This window comes from Paramisgurnus dabryanus, chromosome 8, assembly GCF_030506205.2.
Source record: "Paramisgurnus dabryanus chromosome 8, PD_genome_1.1, whole genome shotgun sequence".
NCBI classification, from domain to species: Eukaryota; Metazoa; Chordata; class Actinopteri; order Cypriniformes; family Cobitidae; genus Paramisgurnus; species Paramisgurnus dabryanus.
In genome coordinates, this window is record NC_133344.1 from 22,017,867 (window position 1) to 22,034,408 (window position 16,542).

The window sequence follows — 16,542 nt, forward strand, 5'->3', positions numbered from 1 at the left end:
AAAGAAAAGGCTAATCTTTATCTCTGTTGACTTTGCATGAGCTGTAATACCAAACCAGTGAGCAGGAAAAGACAGGCTGCCATGTCTCTGTCAATTGTGCTTTGTGGTGCCATGTTTTGGTGCCAAACTATTCACTATGATCAGTTACCCTATCACAACCCCAAGGCATGTTATTTCAGGGGGTTCTTTGCAGAGCACACTACAGCAAGAATAATCAAAAGAGATAACTTGAAATATAATAGTGCAATGTAGTGTAATGTTATGAAAAAGTATTGCTGGAACATGTTATGGATTAAATACGACGTGTTGGAGCAATTCTGCACAATGTCGAATTTTTGAACAAGACACACTTCTTTTATGGTCATTGGATTTTTTATACGCTGTCCCAAGCCTCACTGATTTATTGACACTGCTATTTACTGTACCATGATTGTGCAATGCAAATAAATTGTCATTTTATCATATTATTGAGTAAATGTGCCATGGCTTCTTTTTATAGACGTTTTAGCAGTAACAACACAAACAAACAGCTTTTGTGGACCAAACGCAACTTCCGGGAGACTTCCACATCAATAACAACAGAGTCCTTTATTTCTGATAGCAATGAAAAGTAAATTACCTTCGTTTTATATTTTATATCGTACGCTTATCAACTATTATACTGAGCTAACGGCACTTAAAATTAATGTACAATGTTAGCTACAGGTCATTGAATCCTTGCCTGGCTGCCAAACCTCTTCACACAGCTGTGATCCATGCTCGTCGTCTCCCCTCGTCTTCAGCAAACCAAAACATTTTATTTTCAACAAGGTATTTGTTTCAGAGATCAGTTAGCCACAAGCCAGACCAATAAATAAATACAGACGGGAAGTTCGCTACGGTAACCGCGACAATTGCTTGCCTCCGTACACAGCCACTTCAGGCGTGCATGGATTACGTCACAACTATGATGGACGTTTTGACTGAGCACTGTTGAAAGACCTGAGAGCCATCTTTCACCACCCCCTTGTTCTCCCTAATTTTGACTGCCCCACATGAAAACGCCCAGAGCTGCCCCACCAAGCAAGATAACATAACATTTTCAATTCTCTTCCACTATCACTATTTGCATTTCCCTCCACCTGGTTCATCCCCCCTTCTCATTATAATATCATTTTAATACAGCAGCTTATGAGAGCCTTGTTTCTGCCTCCCAGGTTTACTAGAAGGGTAGGGGAAGAATTCACCTGTATTGACATTCAGTTTCCCTCCCTCTTTCTCTCTATCTCTCTCTCTCTTTAGATATTGGTCTCAGTTGTTTTTCTAGTCAGTAGTCATTCAGCATAAAGGCAGCATATAAAGCAAGAGATTTTTGGAAACATCTGCAGCCAGTTTGCAGGTACCTGTGTGGACTAGATTTAAGACTGCTTGGGCCTGGAAGAACCACACACAGTGGTAAGTAAATCTCTATGGGGCAGTTTCCCAGACAGGGTTTAGATAAATCCAGAACTATGCATTAGTTATATTAGGACATTTAAATCGTTTTTACAAGCAAACCTTAAAGCATTACAGGTGTGCATCTTGAGACAAAACAACATCTTAATTTTAAGATATGTCAATGCAATGCTTTTTTAAATTAAAGCAGCTCAAGAATGCATTTTAGTTTGGGATCAGGATAAGCCCTGTCCAGGAAACTACCCCTATATGTAACTATATGTGATTTGAGGTGTGCACTATACAGTAATTTGCCTGTGCAAACTATCGTATCTCATAAATTCATAAATAAGTTTTACAAAGAGGCAATCTTGCATTTTCGGCTTCTTATTAGTCGACCTCTCCATTAAACACAGACACAATTGTACCACTGTATCCAGTTTGGCATTAATAAATAAGTCATCAAGAAATGTCCCCGAGGCTTCTTGTAAGACTGAAATGTGTCTAAAAAGGAGAAGAGAAAAACAGAGAGAGAGAGAGAGAGAAGGCAGGTGCAGTCAAAATCTTCAGCAGGGTTGTTCTCCTCTGGGTGCTAAATTTAGGCAGGGTGCCCATTCTCTTTAGGATCTGATATGGATTTGACATAAAAAAAATGTTCTCATTAGTTTTGAGAGGCTCCCAGCTGCCATTGACCTCCGCAAGATGCAAATGTGTGCGCACGTGCATGTGTGTGTGCATCAGAAAACCTGTTACAGCAGGTCTCCATCCCCACGGGTGTACGACGCCCACAAGTTGGCTTGGGGCCAAAGGGACTGAGCCTTTAAAAAAAATTCTCAGTTGAAAACATCAGTGCTGAGCCGAGATTTAATTTTACGATGAATGACATGATGAATGCAATTCATGAAGGAATAAGTAATGTTATAAATATATACCCTGGTGAAAATTATACACTTTATTTAGGTACACTTAGTACATGTACTTCTGTTTTCATCCACTAATTTTGTACTTATTATATAAAAAGTGTTTGAGACACCTTTTTATAATACACGTAAATCAATTTAAGTTTACTTTTTTCAAGTGCACTGAAGCACTACTTAAGTAGACTATACTATATTATATATTTGTAGTGTATAACTTTTATTTAGCATAAAAAATAAAAATTTATAAATGTGACCATGGACCACTTAAGTTACTTGGGTATTTTTTTCTAGCATAATTATAAATTTTTCTTTTAAGCAAAAAATAATTAGGATATTATGTAAAGAACATGTTTTATTTCTTATACTGTAAATATATTAAAACTTTATTTTTGGATAAAAATATTAAGGACTTTATATAGACAACTTTAATGGTAAAATGCTTAATATTTTGATTTTTTTGTACCCTCAGATACCCTTTTGTACCCTCAGATCAAATAGTTGTGTATCGGCCAAATATTGTCCTATAAACCATACATCACTGGAAAGCTTTTTATTTAATTTTCAGATGATACATGAATCTCAATTTCATAAAAAATATCCTGGTTTTGAGGTCCAGGGTCACAAATGTACTTGCTAGTAGTTTTTTGGTATTTAAGTTTTAGTACATTCACTTCATTTTTATGGTTTTCAGCTATGGTTTGCTTTTTCTAGCAAGTAATAACTTACTTGTTTTTAATAGTTCTTTATTTGACATTGAGTTCTTGAAAAAAGATTTATTGTTCAGTTATTAATTTGTACAGTAAATGTCAGTAAAATTCTGCAGATGGTTAAATGTAGCATATCTTTTTGTTAAGGACAGTCATTACAATCACTGATCAGATATGACAGCTGTATTTAAAGTACATAGCCTACTGATGATGGTCCTAAAGGTATGTTTAATGATAAAGCCGAAAATACTAATACTGGAAGCACATGTAATGCAGCAGGAAGGTTTTATTGCTGGTTTTAATATCTTAACTATGAAGGCAGTGCTGGAAGGCTTGCATTTCTATCAAGTGCAGGGTTTGGCACACATAGCTGTTTTTTGCACCCTGCGCTTTATGACAAATGTCAAAACTATTGCATTTCATTAACAACTGCATTCCAAATGCATTTCATTGATATTATTTACTATACATGCACTGAAAAAGTTTGATCAACTTAAAAATTACTTAAATTGGTAACACCTAAAAACAAATAAAAAGTTTTTTCAACAATTTTTGCATTATTTATTTATACATAAAAGTTTATTTTTTTTATTTATCAGTTTATCAACTGAAGTAATTTTTAAAGTTGATCCAAATTTTTACAGTGCGATAATTCTAAACTATATATTAACTTCTAAATACTACTTTAACAGGTGCATTGATAAATTAGTGGCTATAAGCAAAAGTGTGCGCCAAACACATGCATATAACACATAAAGGACCATATTTTAACGATCTAAGTGCATGGTTTAAAGGGCATGGCGCACAGTCTAAAAATGTGTGTCCGAATCCACTTTTGCTAATTTAACGACAGGAAAAATGGTTTGTGCGCCTAGCACACAGTCTAAAAGGGTTGCTCCTATTTTAGTAATGAGTAATGGGTGTGTTTTGGGCATAACGTGCAATAAACCAATGAGAGTCTCAACTCTCATCCCCTTTAAAAGCCAGTTGCACTCCACCATGCCGATTCCCTATTTAGATGGTGGAATTGGTAAACTAAAAAACTAAGCGGAGGAAGAAGACCCCCAGTTTAAGATTGATGTAAAAAATTTCATTGTTTTTATGTTGTATTGAAACTGTTATTTTTTGTATTAAAACCTTTGGTTCTCGTGTAATTAAAATTAGCAGGCTTTTAGTAGCTGTAAATGTAGGGATAGCCTTCATAATCAGTGTAATCTCAAAAAATTATTTGCAAATATGCAAGAAAAGGTTTGTACTCTAAAAATACTTTATTTGTAACAAACAGGAGATTAAAAATTAACAAATGTGTGGAGAGCCAAAACCTTTCAGCACTTGGACACCAACGTGAGTGTTTTGAAAAGCATTACTTAAAAAGGTTCTCATCTCATCATATCCAGAGGTACAAAGTCATCATATACAATAAATCCATGGAGTAGCACTTAATTTTTTTTACAAATAAATGCAATATTTGACCAGGCTTTAGTTGGTCAATAGCTTAGGCTATTTCAGTTGCCTCAAAATCACACCTCGTTTTCAGACCAGAACGCCATGGGTGCACAAATGGCCGCAAATGCAATTTGCTATTTGAACAATGTGGCTGGACAAAATAGAAGAGGATTTTGCAACTTGATTTTGCAACTTGATTACCTTGGTGAATATGGGAAGTGTTGAGATTTGATAAATGTTCAGATTTTTTTCTCAGTGATCTGCAATGAAAGTCGGGAAGACTTTCAATAAACGGGAAGAAATCTAACCAATTACTTTTTGGATGATGGTGTAGGAAGATGCACAGTCCATTTGAAATGCCACTCATGTGTAATGAGAACGGTTCCAGTGGGTGGGTGTGGCTGTATAGACATGCATGAGATCAGATGAAAGTAAGATAAATGTTGATCAATCGCAAGATCAATCAATCTTAAGAGAGATATATCTTATGAGAAAGTAGGGTATACTTTTACAAATATAGAATTACACTTTAAGCTGACAGCACATTAGAATCTAATACTTTTCTTCTTTTTGCATTAGAGGATGGGCCATTTCAGTATGTTATGTAATGCAATGAAATTCATTCATTCATTTATTTTACATTGTTTTGACCCTACTTAATGTGTATACACACACATGTATGTTGTGAACTTAATACACATGTTAAAAGACCTGACCCCATCTGAGCAACATATATTCTGTTATCTTCAATTTTGGATGATAACTGCCATCTAAAAGATGTGATACTGGCACACAAAAGTCAATGGGAACATTCACATGTCTTCATTGTGTCAAATGCAATGTATTCATTCAATACGACACTAAGAAAGCCTTAACCATCACATATACTCTTAATATATTTACCTTTTTTTAAACTTTTTATTTATGTATTTTTTTTTCTTTTACCACAAAACAACACAAACATTATCTGAGGCAATTAAAAAATAAATAAATAACTATATAACTATATATATATATATACCGGTATATATATATATATATATATATATATATATATATATATATATATATATATATATATATATATATATATATATATATATATATATATATATATATATATATATATATATATATATATATATTTACTTTTGAGGTGTTAAAATGTAACTTTAGATACAAAAGTGTACTTGTTAAAAAATGTACCTTTTTTCTGAGAGTGTAAACTGTACTGTGATTTAATAAATGTAAGGCGTACAGATCATATATTTTAGCATGTGACATAAAGCTGGGTTATTACACCCATTTAACTTTTAAACACAAACCCCATGACCCCTATACTCAGCAGTTTTCCGTTTTTCTCTCAGGAGTGGAAATGGTTTGGATATCGACCATAACAGGTCAAACTCCCTTTCCGATACTGAATTACACTCTATGTTTCAGATGGAGCAAAACTCCCCCATCTCCATTTCATTTCACTAACACACTTCTGCTTCTCCTTCATGGTTTGTTGGTGATTTTAATGAGTTTTTGGCCCTGACAAAACAGTTTGCTGACAGTAGAGCAACTTAAGTTTCCGGGAACAACTTAAATTTTTAACCTGTTTATGATCGGATTGCATGGCAGTGAGATAGTGTAAAGCAGATCAGGCACATCCTACTGCGGCAGGGTGTTGAGAACATCGCTGTTATTGAAAATGCTTAGGAGACGGTTAAAAAGAGATTCTGGTTACAAGAAGTTGCACAATCACCGCCCGTAAAAGTGTAGGTTTGCCCAAGGGCAAAATTACAAGAGCACCAGAATAACTGGACACATCAAAAACACCATTATAATGTCATAAAAACACTATGTTGCACTTTAACATTTATTTAATTTCTTCTGTAAAATGCAAAAAGGAGAAGCTAGGCAGAATGTTATAGGCTCAAGCCCCATTCACGTTTATTGTAGGCCAGGGCTATTCAATTCTGGTTCTGCAAACCTAAACCAACACACCTGAAGAAGCTAATGGAAATCCACAAGATTATTTAAAAATTATAGGCAGGTGTGTTTTATTACACTGTAAAAATTTCTGTAGAAATTACAGTATTACTGGGTATCACTGGCAACTAGCTGCCAGTAACTTACTGTAGATTTTACATTTATGTTATTTACTGGCAACAGTTTGTTCAAAGTTAGAACATGAAACATTTTCAGTCTTTATCTTCTACAGTAAGTTACTGGCAACCAGCTGCATAATTACAGCAATTTTTTTAGTGTAGGGTTGAAACTAAACTCTGTGGGACACCAGGCCTCCAGGACCGAAGAGCCCTGGTATAGACCAATGAAATTATGTTTGTTGATAAGAGATTTTAAATGCACATTTCACAAGACTTTTTAAGATTTAAAATAAATCTTTGGTGTCACCAGAGTATGTGAAGTTTTAGGTCAAAATATCATATAAATAATTTATTACAACATATTAAATTTGCCACTTTGTAGATGTTGTCTTTTAAATTCAAATGAGCTGATCTCTACACTACATGGTAGTGCTGTGGTTGGATAGTGCAGACTAAGGGGCGGTATTATCCCCTTCTGACATCACAAAAGGAGCCAAATTTCAATGACCTGTTTTTTCACAAGCTTGCAGAGAATGGGTTACCAAAACTAAGTTACTGGGTTAATCTGTTTCACATTTGATTGATAAAAGCACTGGGGACCCAATTATAGCACTTAAACATGAAAAAAGTCAGATTTTCATGATATGTCCCATTTAAGAGATCAAGGTGTCATGTTTAAGCATGTATGTGGGATCTCAGTACATGTTTCATCCTGTTTATGGGTGTAACAGCAAGACCCTGAATGTACTGACATCTGCGATTAATAAAACTTTGGTATACAAATCAAAGTGTTTGCATTTGTACGTTTACATTTATGCATTTAGCAGACACCTTTATCCAATACATTCAAGGTACAGTTTGTATTAGAATGTGTGTTAACCTTGAAATTGAATCCATGACCTCTACCAATTGGGCTATATGGTAGAAGAATGTGATTTTGTGAATAGACTGTGATTGGCAGCCCCAATGAATTCATTAATTGATCTACCCATCAATCAATTTGACTCATAGAATCTTGATTATTTGATTCTAGTTGGATCAAAGTAAATGCCAAATCGCCCTGCCACATGTTATTATTAATTTAAAGAAATCCCTTTAAACTAACTGGCAGCAAAATAAATGTGAAAAGATGTTGTTGTTATACATATAGAGCTAATAAAAACTCTAATGATCTCATTTTGTGCTGTTAAAAAAAAGAGGGTTATAGGGACGATGTCCTCTGAGCCCCAGGGCCTGTCTTTCCCATCCACAAGCAGCAGAAGCTCACCAATACAATCTCCAGGCCATCTACACAACTTTAACCACCTAGGGACGCCCTGCTTCCAGATGCCAGAATCACAGGTATTTTTTTTTAACATCTGATAGAAAAATAAATTGATTGATTTAAACAATCCTTATAACACTATATATCTTTTTCTGATCTTAGATGAAAGAAACTGATAACATGCTGTTTCCATATATTAGTCACTATACAACAGTCCAGACTTTTCTATAGTTGCCGCTTTTAGCCTGCCAGCTGCTCTCCTTACGACACATTGTCAGAATTATTACAGTTTGATGAGTTTGTGAACCCTTAGCACAAGGCACCATTCAAGGACACAGACCCTGCGGCAGAAATAGATGAAATTCATCCTACCTTCCATAAAATATTTTTGACTTAATATTAATTAATTATTGCCCACAGGGAAGGCTGCATGTTGCAGGACATGCCTTCATAGATTCTAAGGCAGATCAAAGATCTCTACATGTTTCTGCATTTCCAATGATTTATTTAGAAAAAAGTGCATACATACAAATAAAGTAGAACATGGAATACTGTGATACTAAAATTAAGATGCGTAAAATGTTCCACTAATATTTTTATACATTTTTTTTACAATTTTCAAAAAACATTATAATGCCAAGATAAGGTATTCTCTAATCTAAAATAATTATTTCAATTTTGCTCTCTCCATCTCAACATGCATGACAGCGTTATGGCAAAATCAAATAAAAAAATAGATGTAGAGTAGAGTCTTGGGGGGGCGCAGACTGTCATATATGTTTTTTTGGGGTGTAGGGTGTTCAAGGAAAAAATGTTGATAACCACTGTACTATAGCATTGCTGTGAAGAACCTTAAAGGGACACTGCACTTTTTTGAAAATAGGCTCATTTTCCAGCTCCCCTAGAGTTAAACATTTGATTTTTACCATTTTGAAATCCATTCAGTCGATCTCTAGGTCTGGCGCTAACACTTTTTAGCATAGCTTAGCATAATCCATTGTATCTGATTAGACCATTAGCATTGCGCTAAAAAGAACCAAAATTTTGTCGATATTTTTCCTATTTAAAACTTGACTCTTCTGTAATTATGTCATTGCGTCTGCTGCAGTTCCTAGCCATATCAGCCTAAAAAAAATCACAACTTTTAATTATCCTTCGGTCTAAGTACACGATGTAACTACAGAAGAGTCAAGTTTTAAATAGGAAAAATATCGAAACTCTTTGGTCATTTTTGAGTGCGATGCTAATGGTCTAATCAGATTTAATGGATTATGCTAAGCTAAGCTATGTAAAGGGGTACTGCCAGACCCGGAGATCAGCTGAATGGATTCCAAAATGGTAATTTCAAAAAAGTGCAGTGTCCCTTTAAGAGTGATATATTTTATATTTGTGAGCTAACATGCATGTTTGAGAATCATACTGTCTGCTCATGTAATATTTTGTTGCTCAATCTACAGTGTCACCAGAGCCATCTAGGGGAGGGATTTGCACCATATTCTGAAATAAAAAGCACTCCCTATAGGCAGAAGAATGCTATTGCCGAGCGCTTTCGTAGACACAGTGTAGATGGATCCCCTATTGGACAGGAACCTGGTCTGGCTGAGAGCCGTCACTTTTATCCATACAGTCGCCAGTGCAGTGAAGGGGCCGTTCCTCAGTGTCATCCCATAAGATGTCTCAGGTTGGCTGGTAAACTCACTTCAGCTGTTGGATTGGAAGAACATTCACCTTGGACTCCATCGAGCTCTGATGTAGAGACCTCCAGTTTTATGGTAAACCCAAGCAAGCTGTCTTTTAGTGCTTTAGACAAATTTTAAGGTTAGCACATCTGCTATCGCTGAGAAATTATAAAAAATGTAAAAGGTGTGCACTATTATAATTTTAATTTGGTGCATATACTTAAAAAAAATTAGAAGCAAGGGCAAACAAAAATGAAATATCAAGAAAACCTTTATACAAACAATCATGCACACTTGTAAAGCCAGGGGCAAAAAGACATGAAACATGAAAATCTGCCAGGCAGATGTGCTAGCAGATGGCCTTATTAGACTTTCTAAAGAAACATTAACGTACAATATGTCAGCACCAAATAGATCATGGTCTGCTCTTGGGGCAGGGAACTCAACAACCTTATAATGAGCCAGAGACGAGATCCGAAGAACCTCCCAGCTACACGTCAGTTACTCATCAGACGTACTGCACGCTCAGTCCTTTAGAACAACAGGTAAATCTAAATCTAAATAGAAAGAGAATGATTGCAAATCTACATTTACCCAATATACTTTTTATACTTTATTTAAAGTATATTTAACTTGGTATTTGATGTGTCTTTCACGGTTTTTGTATACCATCTCCAGTTTTCAGGTGTGTATTCCTCAAGGGGAATAGAGAGTGTTTCTCAATATTGTAACCAAGGCTTGTCTTCACAAACATCTCAGGACAGTTCTGCCCCACCACCATATCCTAAACCTGTTTACTCTTATAGGTAAGCCTATGCATTTTTTTCTATTAAACCAACCATCATTAATTCCAAATTAAAAATCAATCTAAAACAAATAAAAGAAACAAACTAGGCAACACTCCTTAAAATAAAGGTCCCTTAAATGGGTTTTGTCAGGTTTTATAAGTAAGGGATAATAGGCGGCTGGTTGTTGTTGCGGAAAAAAGCCCTGACCATGCCTGTACATTATCCTGCTTGTTATTACACGGCTGTTTACCTCTTAAGTAAGGTAAAGAACATTAAATATTGATTTGAAATATTTTATTTGCTCATTTTTAATGAATGCAGACACTCTGCAAAATTGTAAAAAAATACATTAAAATGTCAAAAAACACACTATTTGGTTTAATCATTTGTAAATATAATGTAATGTAAGTTATTAAAAGACATTTATATTACATTTTTTGTGTAATATTAAACTCTACCTGGCAAAATGATTTGCACTATCTGGGTTAACGTGTGTTGTTAGTTTTGAGCGATTGTTATCTGGCAATAACAAACTTGCCAATGTTGCGACTGGCAAAAGCGTCTTTGTGGCGGAGAAAGGTTCAACAGACTATATACAGTAGATGAGAAAGAATTCTCTTTTGAGAGTTAAACATTTGATTTTTACAGTTTTGGAATTCATTCAGCTGATTTCTCCGGTTCTGGCGATATCACTTTTAGCATAATAACTTGAATCTGATTAGACCATTAGCATTGCGCTCAAAAATAACCAAAGAGTTTTGATATTTTTTTCCTATTTTAAAACTTGACTCTACTGTGGTTATATCAATGATTTTATGCAGCGCCTGAAAGTAGTCCCCTTGGTAACTTTCAATAGCAGGGGCCTATTTTAGGGCAATGAGTAATATCATTGTGCCTGCTACAGCCATTTTATGGCAGCAAAGTCATTGATTATTACGCCGGAATGAGAGAATAGTTCCTAGCCATATCTGACTAGAAAATCACAACTTTTAATTTTCCGTCTGTCTTAGTTCACATTGTAACTACAGAAGAGTCAAGTTTTAAAGGGGCCATGACATGAAAATCTGACTTTTTCCATGTTTAAGTGCTATGATTGGGTCCCTAGTGATGCTATCAACCTAGAAAATTTGAAAAAGATCAACCCAGTAACTTAGTTTTGGTAAACCATTCTCTACAAGCACATGAAAAAATAGGTCGTTGAAATTTGGCTCTCCTTATGATGTCATAAGGAGCTCTTATTATAATAATCCAACCCCTTAATCCAACCACAGCACTGCCATTTAGTGCAGAGAGAAAATAATTCACAGAACAATTGAGTTTCAATTTCAACAAACCACCATCATTGTGATCAGTGTTTGCACTTGATCTGCACATGTGCATTTTAGAGGACACTCCCAAAACAGCACATTTTTGAACACACCTACAAAGTGGCAATTTCAACATGCTATAATAAATTATTTTTATGGTATTTTGAGCTAAAACTTCACACATGTGCTCTGGGGACACCAAAGATGTATTTGTCATCTTAAAAAAGTCCTGTGACATGGGCCCTTTAAATAGGAAAAATATCAAAACTCTTTGGATATTTTTGAGCGCGATGCTAATGGTCTAATCAGATTCAATGGATTATGGTACTGCCAGACCCGGAGATCATCTGAATGGATTCCAAAATGGTAAAAATCTGGAAAATGAGCATATTTTAAAAAGTGTCCCTTTAACCTCCTAAGACCCAAGATTTGGTTTGTCCTTTTTTTCCGAATTCTACAAACTATTTTGGGGTTAGGAAGAACCAATAAATATAATAACCAAATATTTTTCTTAAAACATGAAGCAGTGCATTTGTCCATGTTTGTGTACTGTACAGCATGTTACACAGGATCAACTATTATGGTGCAAAACAACAAAAAAATGTATGTCCATGTATGTGGACATCCAGGTCTTAGGAGATTAAAAGATACTTTAATTTATTGTGATGTTTCTTTGTAGTATTCTCATCTTCCTGGCTCTAAGAAACAGCAAAACAGGCAGTCTGCCAGTAAGTGAGATCTACAGCTTTATGACGGATCATTTCCCCTACTTTAAGGTACATCTTTTATTATTTCATTCCAAACTGTTTTTACATCTAATATACATTTATATGTGAAATATTGATATCCTGGAGGAGGATGCATGACTAATGTAACAAATAAAAAAGCATGCAAACAGAGTTATGTACCAAAGCAGTATAACCTGCAGGCATCGTGAAACATACCAGTCATGGCACGATTTCTATATGCCTGATGGTTTGATTTACCCTCCTTCTGGGGCTTTGCTGGTAAAGGAAATTACACTGTGAGATTATGTTGGCTCATCAATAAATACAGAGATCTGTATGGATACCTATAACTTTTATTGACTTCAATGAAGAGATGTGAAGAAGCAAAGATGAAGGCACATTGTGTTACAGTGCCTATAGCATATATTTTTTTCTTTTTAAAACTTGACTCTTCTGTAGTTAGATTGTGTACTAACAGTGACTAAAAATTATAAGTTGCGATTTTCTATGCTGATATGGCTAGGAACTATATTCTCAAACTGGCGTAATAATCAAGGACTTTGCTGCGGTGACATGGCTGCAGCAGGCGTAGTAATATTACGCACTGCCCGAAAATAGTCCCCTTGGTTATTTTCAATAGCCGGGGACTATTTTTAGGCACTGCGTAATATCATTGCGCCTGGTGCAGCCATGTTACAGCAGCAAAGTCCTTGATTATTACACCAGAATGAAAGTATAGTCCTAGCCATATCTGCCTAGAAAATCGCAACTTTAAATTTTCCGTCTGTCTTAGTACACGATGTAACTACAGAAGAGTCAAGTTTAAATAGGAAAAATATCAAAACTCTTCAGTCATTTTTGAGCGCGATGCTAATGGTCTAATCAGATTCAATGGATTATGCTAAACTATGATAAAAGTGGTACCGCGAGACGCGGAGATCAGCTGAATGGATTCCAAAACGGTAAAAATCAAATGTTTAACTCTAGGGGAGCTGGAAAATGAGCATATTTTCCAAAAAAGTGGAATGTTCCTTTATTCCAGATCAATTCCAGACTACATTCAGAACATTCAATTGTTTTCCATAACTACTATGATGTTTTGAGTCTCAGATTTCATTTGTTGTTTATCAGACAGCACCCGATGGATGGAAGAACTCTGTCCGACACAATCTCTCATTAAACAAGTGCTTTGAAAAAGTGGAGAACAAGAATGGGAACTCCTCCCGAAAGGGCTGTCTGTGGGCCCTGAACCCAGCCAAAGTGGAGAAGATGCAGGAGGAGCTACACAAATGGAGACGTAAAGACCCCATCACTGTACGGCGCAGTATGTCCCGACCAGGTGCGCAGAGGGGGCTGTTTCACATTACATTCATATTTCGGTAGAATTAGGGAGCAATGTGGGCAACCTAAACTCTGATACATTATATCTATGCTATGATGTCATGTGAGGTCTTTGTTAGTTTAGAAAGTCCCAGATTATCCTAATTCACCATACACTATATGTTATCCTGCCTATGAAAACATAGCTAAAGTCATTATTTTTCTATATAATAAAGAATATATAACCTTAATATCTTTAAATTGACTGAGTATGTTTATGTCAAATCAATGACTGAAATCAAATTTGGATGCTCCCAATCTCAAAACTTTAGTTTGAATTTCACAGAAAATGAAACTCATTTTATGCTCCATATTTCAGAGGAGTTGGAACGTCTGCTTGGGGAAAGGCCAGAAAAGTTAAAGACTCTTGGTGCTCACTTCAGTCTACAAAGCAGTCATACACATTCTCATCCATTAAGAGTTGGCATGTATCCATCCTATGGTCAGCCACCTGTCCATGAATCCAGTATCCAGCTTCAAAAGTCTCCCTACAGCCCCCTGTCCCCTCAAACAGTCCACCCACCTCCGCCCTACGTATCCCCAGAGCATTTAGCCTTCTCTTTCTACTCTCCTCTCTCCCAGCTTCCCTGCGCTAGTCATCCTCTGGATTCCCCCTTACCAGCCCACACCCCACCAAGCTACAGCACCGCCCTGCAGTCCAGTCTCGGTACTGCAGGGGGTATGCAAGAACTTCTGCTGGAGGGGGAAATGAGTAATGACGTCGATGCATTAAATCCTACCCTAACAGACCTTCAATTACACGGTAAGGAGCGTTTAGATGTTTCGATATATAAATTATGACATTTTAATCAAAAATTATTTGTTTGAATTCCACTGAAAAATGTACATTTTTAATATTATAAAGACGTGTGCAGTAGCTGAGTTTTTTCATCGTTTTTATAGTTTCTCCTCATCTTTCTTTTTAGGAAATCTTTGGGAGGAGCTAAGGAATGACAGCCTCGCTCCAGATTCCCTGGTAGTCATGGACACTTCTCCCTCACCACCTCACCTGAGTCCCACTCAAGGTGGTGTAGATGTCTACGGTCTTCCTTCAGGGGAGTTAGGGTCAGTGGGAAGTGAAAGTGGGGTGCAAGGCAGCATTTCTGAGCTGTACCTTGGGTTCTACACGACTTCTTTTACCAGTGCAGACAGCATGCCAGGTCTCATGTCCACCTCAGGAAACACTCCCATTCCTCTGTTATGAGAATAAAACCTTCTAGGTTAATTCATATACAGTAATTGAGTCAATAAATAGGCAAATTAAAGAGTCACACTTGTTAGCAAATAAGATTCTCAGTCCAAAACACTGACTTTGTGAATGTCAGTTTATACTTTTGATTATATTTCTATGCTAAATATTATCTTCAGTTGCTATTTTGGTAAATTCCCAAAACACGTGTAAGTATTTGCAATGCTCAAAATCACTTTTAGACAGGAAACTTGTGTAATAAGAATGTGGACTAAATTGTCAATGTCTTCATAATGTTTACTTTTTTGTGCAAATGATATTGTTTTTCCCTATGAGGTTTCGGTTGGTTAGATTTCAATGAGGCATTTCAGGCTTGCTGTGATGAATGAGTAGTATTATTTTTATAGTCAGTATTGATTTTTATGTTTGCATTTGCCGTGGCAACCACAGGGGTGTGTGGTTGTCTATTTTTCTCCTGTAAACGGATTGAAATACATTAAAACGTTTAAAAGCAAGTTAAAACAGCACTTCTGAATTAGCAGAAGCATATGTCCCATTAATAGGCTTTATGCCCAGCTGCACTACTTCCTGAACGTCAGCCAGCTCCTTGTTTCATGTCTGCCATTATTGGACAAACTGATTAATCCAGGTGTATCTGATTATTGTTGTTGTGACTACTGAGGTCAGGCACACCTGGATTAATCAGTTTGTCCAATAATGGCAGACAGGAAACAAGGAACTGACTGAAGTTCAGGAAGTAGTGCAGCTGGGCATAAAGCCTATAGCCTCAGAATGAGTTTTCAGAGTTTGTCAAACAATCATATGCATAAAAAACAACAACAAACATCCAACAAAGCCTTATACTACGTCAATTTGGTGAGCACTCCTGATTTATTGCACTAGCAGAATCTTTAAACAGTCAATATCAACACCAGATTTAAGTTAGGCTTTTGAGTTATAATAATACACATGATTTAAAAAACATCTGAAAATGGTTAACTGCTGTAAGCATTTTGCTCTAGTGTACCTATACATAAACATTTGGCAAGCGTATATTACTTTAATTTATTTCTACCCTTGGTTATATCATATATTGTACCTTTATTTGTCTGCAATTTTAAGTATACATTTTTTAAACACAACTTTAGGTTTAAAGTATTATTTTATCTGAATTTCATCCTTATGCAGGAGTTTTATGAATAAAGAAATAAAAACATCTAAACCTTAAAAACTTTGTCATTTTTATTTTTCTGTTGAAACACACAAAACATTAGACATTAAAAGTGTATCTATCACAATCTTTGACATAAGATACTATTTAAAATGAAAGAGATATTTTGATAAAGGATGGTAACCACACAGCTCACAGTACCAACTGACTTCCATAGTAGGAAAAACAAATACTACTAAAATCAATGGGGACCGTCAACTGTGTGCTTACCATTATTTATCAAAATATCTTTGTGTTTAACAAAATAAAGAAACTCATACGGGATTAGAACAACATGAGGTTGATTAAATGATGACAGATTTTTCATTCAAAATGAATGTAACAGTATCTTAATAATATAAATAAAACAAACTCCCATATTGGCAAGAATTGGCCCAAGCTCTAAGAATCCAAA

The 16,542-nt window shown here is 35.7% G+C and overlaps 1 protein-coding gene across 1 annotated transcript; it reads left to right on the forward strand.

Annotated features, from left to right (window-relative positions):
* The first annotated feature begins 1,296 nt into the window (after positions 1 to 1,296).
* On the forward strand, positions 1,297 to 14,971 carry foxn1 (forkhead box N1). Its single transcript, XM_065280139.1, has 9 exons — positions 1,297 to 1,434; positions 7,780 to 7,923; positions 9,304 to 9,618; positions 9,930 to 10,070; positions 10,204 to 10,331; positions 12,300 to 12,396; positions 13,480 to 13,687; positions 14,048 to 14,491; positions 14,655 to 14,971. Exons 2-9 carry the CDS (start codon positions 7,795 to 7,797, stop codon positions 14,930 to 14,932), a joined length of 1,740 nt encoding a protein of 579 aa, XP_065136211.1. The 5' UTR covers positions 1,297 to 1,434; positions 7,780 to 7,794; the 3' UTR covers positions 14,933 to 14,971.
* The last annotated feature ends 1,571 nt before the right edge of the window (positions 14,972 to 16,542 follow it).

Coding starts and splice junctions, on each gene's coding strand:
- foxn1 (XM_065280139.1), top strand. CDS start 7,795: ATGTCCTCTGAGCCCCAGGGCCTGTCTTTCCCATCCACAAGCAGCAGA. Junction 13,688..14,047: donor GCGCAGTATGTCCCGACCAG/GTGCGCAGAGGG, acceptor TCCATATTTCAG/AGGAGTTGGAACGTCTGCTT. Junction 14,492..14,654: donor AACAGACCTTCAATTACACG/GTAAGGAGCGTT, acceptor CTTTCTTTTTAG/GAAATCTTTGGGAGGAGCTA.